Source organism: Hermetia illucens, chromosome 5 (genome assembly GCF_905115235.1).
Source record: "Hermetia illucens chromosome 5, iHerIll2.2.curated.20191125, whole genome shotgun sequence".
NCBI lineage: Eukaryota > Metazoa > Arthropoda > Insecta > Diptera > Stratiomyidae > Hermetia > Hermetia illucens.
In genome coordinates this window covers 56,798,273-56,807,957 of record NC_051853.1, presented here as the reverse complement: position 1 = coordinate 56,807,957, position 9,685 = coordinate 56,798,273, and the positions used below count along the sequence as shown (strand labels likewise).

The 9,685-nt window shown below is 39.8% G+C and overlaps 2 protein-coding genes across 2 annotated transcripts; both read right to left on the bottom strand.

Moving 5' to 3' along the window:
* Positions 1-520: 520 nt before the first annotated feature.
* Positions 521-1,210, bottom strand: LOC119657283 (endocuticle structural glycoprotein SgAbd-2-like). The gene is made up of 2 exons (XM_038064126.1): positions 1,054-1,210; positions 521-964 (listed from the first exon to the last, which is right to left on the bottom strand). Exons 1-2 carry the CDS (start codon positions 1,063-1,065, stop codon positions 581-583), a joined length of 396 nt encoding a protein of 131 aa, XP_037920054.1. The 5' UTR covers positions 1,066-1,210; the 3' UTR covers positions 521-580.
* Positions 1,211-8,783: 7,573 nt separating this feature from the next.
* On the bottom strand, positions 8,784-9,460 carry LOC119657225 (endocuticle structural glycoprotein SgAbd-1-like). Its single transcript, XM_038064037.1, has 2 exons — positions 9,331-9,460; positions 8,784-9,219 (listed from the first exon to the last, which is right to left on the bottom strand). Exons 1-2 carry the CDS (start codon positions 9,340-9,342, stop codon positions 8,830-8,832), a joined length of 402 nt encoding a protein of 133 aa, XP_037919965.1. The 5' UTR covers positions 9,343-9,460; the 3' UTR covers positions 8,784-8,829.
* Positions 9,461-9,685: the final 225 nt, after the last annotated feature.

Sequence of the window (9,685 nt, the reverse complement as noted above, 5' to 3'; positions counted from 1 at the left end):
TTCAGATCAAACGGACATCATTAACTAAAGTTTATTGACTTTCCTTGATCGAGATATTTTGGGATATGAGGAAGACCTTCAAACAAATTTGACCCTTTACTCGTTCAGTTGGACGCTTCTAGTTTCATTACTTTTTAATTGTTACTTATTAAATATTTTTCTGCCAATCGCTGACAATTTCAATTAAATTCGTCGTACAAAATGGCTCTGAATAAGTTTGCATAAATCACCACAACTTTTCTTTTCCCTTTTCCCACTTACGATGTTGGAACTTTCGTTCTTTTTGAGACAAGGTTATAGCCCCCAGTTTTTAGATAACAAATTAAGATAAAGTCAATCATAATAAATAGTTGGGTTTGGAAATCGATAGCAGTTAATATAATATTTACTGCTTTATATGATGCCTCCTGAGCTTCCACAATAAATTCTTCAGTCTATGCTATGAGATGTCCACACTATCTAAGATTAAAGACAGTGGGAAGATGATCGATGATTTCAATTTGAAAATGAAAATCAGATATCAACAAAAATTAATAAATATATTTAAGTATATACACAACTATCAAATCCAACCAACAAATTAAAGACGTCTTGAGTTGATCTCGTATTGTGGGTCATCTTGTTCTGGGTGGGCGGCATTCCATTGCAAAGCTCTAAGGATAGCTTCTGGAATTTGAGGCAAGTGATTGCCTTGTGGCTGGAATCCATTTTCGTCAGCAGTGTAAGCAACTTGGATTGGGATTCCTTCAGGTGAAGTGTATGAGAAACCTCCCTGAGCCCGAACAGCGCCTACCCCTTGCTCTTGAGCGGCTATTCCATTGGTTGTGTCATATGAATATTGATATGATCCATCGGGGTTCAGATCGCTGGAATAAATTTTGATTTCAGCGGCACCCTCTGGACTGAGGCGTTGTTGTGGTGGTTGGGCAACAGCCAACGCAATGGCTACAGCAGCAAAAGCGGCCTGCATAATGAAATAAAACAGAAACATTAGTGGAATTTGCATTGGCGTGATAAAATGATCCAGTTTAGCTGATGAGATGGGTAACTTACAAGTTTGAACATTGTGACTGTGACTTAAGATGTCTTCGAAGGTGAAAAGGTAGTAGGTAACTGATGATGGTGAACCGGATGGTATGGTCTTTTATATGGAATTCGAGAAAGGCCTGTTTACTGTTGACTACGGATCCGCAACATATTTAATTATGCTAGATTGCCTACGAACATTAAGGTTTTTTTGAAGCATTTTCGTCAGCCGAGTCTTTGATTTCAAACCTATGTCGAAACCTTGTTTCGCAAAATACACTGATTTATAAGGACTTGGTAAACTGCGGCTAAAAAATTAAGTTTGCTTAACCTTGTATTAAGTAGAAATATTCTACAGAATATTACTGAGGTGGAAAATAAATTAAAAAAAAAAAGAAAATTACAATTTAATAATTTTATTTAAATACAGTTTTTTCTTTTTAAAATAGACTTTAAGCTTTTATTATCGGAAGTCAGAAACTAAAAGAATATTCATTGTGGTGAATTTTTTGGAAGATTTTCTCAATAATGGATTTTTTTATTGTATCTTCCTGAATAAGCAACTCATAATAAGTTTTTAAATTTTGCTAATAAGTTTAATCAATTGTTTACAAAGTAAAATTATGGCGTGTCTACAAAACGTTTCATCTAAATTTTCAGAAAGATCCATTTTTTCAATCGGTCTATACTAGGCTGTTAAAGTAGATGCTTGGCTAAAGCATTAACGAAGACAGCTTATCGTCCTTTATTTTTTGCTACCTGAAATGAGATCTTTCTCACTGGTCCTCTCCCTCTATCTTTTTTCTGAGGACTACATATAAAAAGCGCTTGCATTCGGGTTTTCCTGACAACGATTAAATTCAGTTGGTAGATTCGAAGTATATATGAGGTACATTGAAGAACTCTAGCCGAAATATTATGATCTCCAGCTATGAATCTTACGTATGCATCCTAGATTTTATGCGTTGTGAAGAAATTTCAAGATTCAAGAAGAAGTAAACTTTTTAAGATTTCCGTGTGAAAAAAAACCTCATTAGACTCCATGTATATGCGTCTGTTTGTCCGTCTTTATTTTTTTAAGGAAGTGGAAATCTTCAAAAGACTCTGGCCACAGTGTACGATTTTTACCAAAATTACCCTTTTTTCACCTGCGAGAGAGTGCAGATGGACATCGCAAGATGCGAATCAGCATCACTCCTGAGATGACGCCGCATCATCTGAGACAGTCCTGACAGTAGAACACACCCTTAAGGCTGTTCTTCTGTAGACCGCACCCAGTTTATTGAATTGCCTAAAACATACAGTGCTGTTCTTAAATGTGGGACTGCATACAGTAAAATGGAACTCACCACCCTAGTGATTAGCAGCCTGCTAGTATGCCGCGGCCCACCTACATTCGCCATTCTTGCTAGAGCTCTATTTGTGGTGAATGCTTTCCATCAATCATCAGTACCGCGTATTTGCTTGCAGATGATGATATGATTCCCAATTCTAATGTGCGCGAAATTTCTCTTCTGACGCGGTGAAGAGGACCGCTTCCGTCTTTTTCTCCGCGAGTGCTGCCCAGCCTTAGCCAATCCTCCACACCAGCAATGATTGTTTCACTTGAGTTCAATTAAGCATTTTCGAGATGGTTTGCAACCACAATCAGTGGAAAGTCATTGGTGTATCTCACCACCCACCCAGCTTCCTCCGGAACCGGAACATCATTGCATATGATGTTCAACAGTAGTGGGCCCAGTTTGGAGCCCTGTGGGACACCCGCAGGGACAACGTAGTCCTGAGATCCATCATCGGCGTTATACTGGAGCGTCCATTCGCAAGAAACTGTCCACAATGGCAGCGAAATAGGTGAAAACAGCAATCGTCGCCAGGGGCTTCTGGATACGGTCTAAATTGGTCAAATTGAATGCATTCTTTACATTCAGGGTTAAAACCACGCACTATTTGTTGGTACTACCCTCTGCATGAATTGTATTTTCGGCTAATTCTTTGACGGCAGAGAGCAATCTGTTATAGATTACCCGCTCCAGCATTTCCCATAGCGTCTAGAAGACTTATGGAACTATAGAACGATGACTCACCTGAAGATTGGTCAGCCTCCGGTCCGGTCTAGATTTCACGGGCCTATTCAGATTTCCATCTAGATCCGTAGCTTTGTTGTCACCTATTCAGCTGCAGATTTCTAACAACTAGCCTGAAGTTAATGCCGCAATTGACGCCAAATCGAAAGTGCTTTTTCGCTGGGGGAAGAACTCAGGATAGTTTTCAACAAGAGAGTAGGATACGCAAACTGCGGTGATGACGGGCTTCTAAATCATTCCTTCACAAACCTATAGTCGCTCCGCCACAGGTTTACATCCGCCTCAGAGCAGAACTCCTTAAAATATTCCCTTTTGCTTCGTTTTATGGTAAACTTGAGATTTTTGTGGACTTCCTTGTATGCATGCTCTTTTTGCACCTGATCGATTCTACCTACCAATCTCTGGGCCGCTCTTCTGGCTTGGTGGCAGGATGATCAAAAACCGGCCAGTTGACTATTCCACCAGTAGTAGGGTCTGCTAAGGGGAATGTATATCTCCCAGGCATGGACGTTTCACATGCCTTGGAGATGCATTGTGTGACATGAAAAGCTTTTTCCGTGTGGCCGACAGCCATAATGGGTTGGTTTAGCTACACTTCCATGAAGGTCTGCTCATCCAGTGCCTTTGCGGCCTGATATCCATCTCAGCTCTGAATATGTTAAATCGAAGGTAATTGTCGGGAGATCGCTTGCTCTGGGTGTAGTCCTCGCTAACGTGCTAGGACATATATGCCAAGTCATTGCAAAACTAACAAAGGTCAGGTCTACGATTGAAGTAGTCCCTCCTTTCAGCAAGGTATTTACTTTACCTTCATTACCCAGAAAAATGTTTAACTGGCAAAAGTCTCTAGTAAACTTCCGCCCCTTGCGTTATTCTCTCTGCTTCACAATTCCAGGGCCATATTAAAATCGCCGGCAATCATCTTCGGTCTTCTTCCTCTTTCGTCGTGAACGTGGTTTTCCAACAAGTCTTCAAACTCAGCCAATGTGCGACTGGGTGGGGCGCTTTTTTTGTCTACAAGGAGCCAATTTCCGCCTACCGCAAGCCGATACCACCGCTCCAACAGTCGAGGCTGTGCAAATTTCTCCTCTAGATATTCCGGGCATTGTTATATCTCACGTTTTTGCGCCCGTACCGTACCATTCTCTCTAAGTCGATATAGATTATCGTGAGCGGTAACACTAATGGCTGTCTATTGTAGGCCATTTCTCACTTTGGAAGGAAGGAAGTAGCATCAATGCCGAACAAGAAGTCATCACAGTTGTCAGAACTTTCCTTGACGTATGGATCTCCAGGTTTGGCAAATCACTTAAGATCACGTCAAATCAATCAATCGAGGTTGTTTCAAAAACTCAGCAACCTGACCATATTGTCGAGCGTTTTCACCGTCAGTTCAAAGCAGTAACACTATGTCACAAAGCCGATGGACCTTTACTCGTTCGGAAGCATTATCTGGGGTGCTACTTGGCAATGAGGATGGGGAGCATATAATCGATTTTGCTTACTCCCATGACCTTGTACTTGTGAATACATGGTTCATCAAACGATTGTCTCACCTTCCTACATTTCATAGTGAGAATAGTAAAACACAAATCGACTATAGCCGTTCTCTATGAGACCATCACACCTCAACATCGGCCGTTGTTTGCCGTGCTACAAATTAAGCCCGCGATAAAACAGCGTGAGGAACGCACACCAAGCGGTAAGCGGTACATCAGCCGAGATACTTGGCTTAGAATCACCATGTTCAAATGATTATTACCGACATTAGGAGCAGTTCCACCTATCAGGACAACTGAAGTCGAGGAGGCAATAAAAAAATCGGGAGAGCCACAGGACCTGATGTCATCGCATCTGAACTCTGGAAAGCGAAGAACTGGGACCAAACACGGTTGCTCAGTGAATTCTTTAATCGGGTTATTCAGGAAGGTAGAACACTATCTGAATGGCAAGAAAGTACTACAGTTCCAATATGCAAAAAGAGTAGTCCAGCAGAATATTCAAATTACCGTCCGATCCGGTTGCTTTCACATATCATCATCATCAAGATCAAGAATTCTTGACAACCGTATTCGCGAAATCGTTGAAATAACCATGCATCAAGCCAGATTTGTCAAGAACTGCAGAACTACGGACGCAATGCAGGCTGCGCGATTACTCATGGAGAAACACCGCGAAAAACATCGCCCTCTTTACGTTGCATTTCTGGATTTAGAGAAAGCCTTTGACCCTGTACCACACGAACTTATCTGGTATATTCTACGACAACACTTAGTGCCAGAAGAACTCGTGCGCTGTGTTCAATTGCCCTACCACGATCCGAAAAGTAAAGTTCGAAGTATGGCAGGTGTATCAAACCCGCTTCGTGTCTCCGGTGGTGTTCATCAAGGAAGCGCCCTGTCACCACTTCTCTTTGCTCTTGTTGTAAACACCGCCACACGGAACATCCAATGCTTAGCGCCCCATACACTGCTTTAGCCAGATGATGTTTTCCTAGTGTCTAATAGCAAAAATTGTCTAAGCAACTTGTCCAAAAATGGAATGATCGCCTCACGCAACATGACCTCAGATTGAATCTGAATAAAACTGAATTTTTGACGACCGATCCCTATGAAACAGGCACAATCACTGTGAGCGGCAGTGATCTGCCCAGAACTGAGTGATTTAAATATCCCAAGTCAACGCTATCAGCCAATGGAGAACTGCGTTATGAAATTTCGGGACGCATTAATGGAACCTAGATGAAGTGGCATTCCACAACTGTTGTTCTTTGTGATCGAACATCTCAAATCTAAAATTTACTGCAATGTCGTCTGCTCTGTTGCTCTCTATGGTTCTCAGTGTTGGGCGACTATAAAAGACAATGAGCGGCGCCTTTTGATAATCGAGACGACATCAGATTTCCTCTCTGCGGCAATCGATGATAATGCAAATAAGTCGGGAAGCCTGAAGCTGGACGCTTCAGGAATGAAAGGTTTTGTGTATGGCTTATACAAAAATATTTTTTTGAGTAGGCATTAGTTCCTTTTACTCTTAGCATGTAATATATATGCATAGATTATGACAGAATATTCACCTTTGTGTAATATTTACTATTAGCCTTTGAATGTACCCTGAAACGACAATTTTGACCTATTATAACTTTGTTAGTAGTAGTCCGACTTTCAACAAAATTAGGTTGGATCATGCTTTATATTATAAACTCTATTGCCGCCCTCCCCTCCATTTAATTAAATATCGAAACATAAAACCAGCTTTTTCGAAAGAGGATTAGGATCGACTTGAAATTTTAAGAATAAAATCTCAGACAAAAATCTCATAGAATTATCGATTTTTTTAAGGGTTTTGTGTAAAACAAAACCTTATTAAAGTCGGTTTACTATCTGTCTGTCTGTCTGTCACACGCATTTTTCTCGGAGACTGTTGTAGCTCACGCATACAGTGAGTTACATCATTTTACGTCGAATTTAAAGGGAGGTTCCCATACATGCAAAAGGGTGGTGTAAATTTTTTTGACATTTGTTGGAAAGTTGGGAACTGCACCGGGTCGAAAGTTATCATTTCTTTAACGGACCCATTCTCGGAAACTCCCCAATCGAAAAATTTGAAAAAAATCAGGACGTTGCCACATATGGTGCTAGGCTCCGAAATACCTTCTATACCGATATCTGTTCAAATAAAGTTAATAATAGGCTATAACATGGAAAGTAACCCTACCAAGTTTGGTAGAAATCACACTATTATTAACAAATTTCTAATAAATCAAAGTTGTCGCTTCTTTGCAAATTCAAGACTGTGAATGTCAAGATCACCCGAAAGTGGATACTCTCACATAATATATGTATATATGACGTGGTACGCACTAATGGGAAAAATGCACATTCAATTGTCTTTATATAAGGAATACACGAAACCTTTTGTACCTGAAGCGTCCAGATTGCGGTTTCCCGACTTGTTTCAAATTATAAGTGGGGTAAACTTCTCAGCAGAAAAAACGACCCGAGCTGTACAAATTGCCTTCATTCAGGTCAAACGGTGATTTACGCTAAATATTGGCGCACATTAATGAAAACAAGGCGGAATCCATGCATGACAGACAAATTCGGTGGTAAATCCTGCTCAATAAGGCGGGTCACCTAACACGTATGGGTGAAGATGATCCAGCCCAGAGAGTCTATAAGAGCAATATCTACAGTAGAAGAAGAAGTCGTGATAAACCCTACCTGAGATGGAGCGTTGGCGTAGGCTAAGACGCCAGTCAACTATTAGAGATATCGAATTGGTGGACCTCGGCGCAAAATCTGGATGGCTGGAGTTCTTTACTAAAAGCAGGTTCTCGACTCGATAGCGCTTGTTGAGCCGGTGGTGATGATGATGAGATTTATATGTAAATTAATTTGCCTGCTCTGAATAAAAGTAACGTTCGATAAAAGCATACTTTTACCTCAAATCATCTATTTAATTTTGGAGATTGGATTCACTTCTTGCCAACACAGCCCAGATCGACTTTATTCATATTAACGATTAATTGATGAGAATTTTTCAATTAGGTAAGTACATGAAGGTAAGCGTGCAAAAGAAATATAATCTTTTACCAGAATTATTGGACATTTTGAACACAATTGGTAGCAGGAAACATGAAATAGAAAGAAAAAAATCATAAATATGCGCATCAGGTCAAAAACCTGAATTACTGACACTGCATCAAGGCCGAACACTGCTAATTTACTAACAAAATTACAATCACTTCAACAATTAAAAAATTCCATTGGAATTAACCACCTTGAACTTTAAGTCGATGCATTTGTTACCTGGAAACATGTAGTTGCATAAAAAAGGTTTACTGTCTTCACGAAGAACATAGCAAGTTTCAGTCCATTGACTTTAGCCATACAACAATGGATTCTTCCAAATTAATTCATCTATCCTCACTTAAATACCGAAATGTCTGCAACTGAAGAATTTAATTGAACTCAACACTGAAAGCCACAATCGGTACATTGACCAAAATATTTTGATTATGGTCATTTATTGCTGACTTATAAACTGTAGAGTGAAGATTGATTATGCACGCAGCTGGCACTTTGAACTGGATTGGCTAACTTGAAATATTAACATCCAACGGCATTTATAAAAACCAATTTTATGTGAATCATTGAATTCGAATTAGATCTGAGATCGTTTGAACGCAGAAAGTTTGATGAGATGCGGTCAGTTGCGTAATATAAGGCAGTAGCTGACCTTGTCCCTTTTGCATGTCAAATTTATAGTTTTTCGTTATTATTCCCAACTTTTTATAATCAGATTGAAATTCAAATTATTAAGATAAAAATAAATAATCGCATTCATATTTGCGCAGTTTCGTTTGAAAATAAGCTTTATCGTGGCGGAACTACGTATCTTTCTTTTAATTAGTACAAAACGCCAGCAAACTATTAAGTGGCGGATATTGAGAAAAAGTTATAAGTAAAACTCGACGTTTGCACCGCCACATTTCCTTCCGATTACCTTGCAACCTTCCTGAAAAGATTGAATGATTTACCACCAATAATATAGTCACTGTTTGCTACTACACTAGCTGAGAATGCACACCAAATCCATATTATACAATGCAATCGGGTAAATGTGTCAATCCATAATTCCCAACAACACACAAAGCAAAAAACGGTTGGATAGTTTAAATAATTTTTTATTAACTTATACCTAACATTGATTTACTTTAGAAGCGTCTCAAAGGAAGAGTGTTGATTTGTTCACGTTCTTCTTCTGGATGAGCAGCATTCCATTGCAGGGATCGGAGGATGGCTTCTGGGATTGGTGGTGGTTGTGGCAAATGGTTTCCTTGTGGTTGGAATCCATTTTCGTCGGCGGTGTAGGTAAGTTGGATTGGAATGCCTTCAGGTGAAGTGTATGAAGAAGCGCCGGCAGCTTGGACACCTCCGATACCACGTTCTTGGGCAGCGATTCCATTGCTGGTCTCGAAGGCATATTGGTAGGAACCGTCAGGGCTGATATCACTAGCGTAGCTCCTGATTTCAGCAGCTGCTTCGGGGCTAACAGAGTATTGTCTTTGGGCGACAGCAAGCCCGAAAATGGCAACCAAAACCACCTGCAAATTATAAAATTAATCATTACATTGGCACAACGCAAACTTTTTTCTCTAATCTTAGCGTGGGTGAACTTCAGATTTCTAAAATAAAATTTTGTAAACTTTACTTACAAATTTGAACATCTTTTCTATATGTTTTGATCGTAAGACCACTTTGATACTGAAATACCGGCAAGTGAATGACAAAGATATGCCACATCACGCAGTTTTTATAGAGAAACCAAAAAAACTCGAATGGAGGCTGTTTCAAAAGTAAATTGAACTTGATAAAATGATATCTTCGATTATTTATTCCACATTTACCATAAATGGTTTAAACGGTATTGATATTGCATAATACGAAAATTTGAATAAAAACTCGGTCAACAGCCTACTTAGCACCGCCGCCACCGCCTTCAATCGAAGGGTTTTGATATGCAGTTGCAGATGAACACACGTATGTACATAGGTATACTCGTACATACTT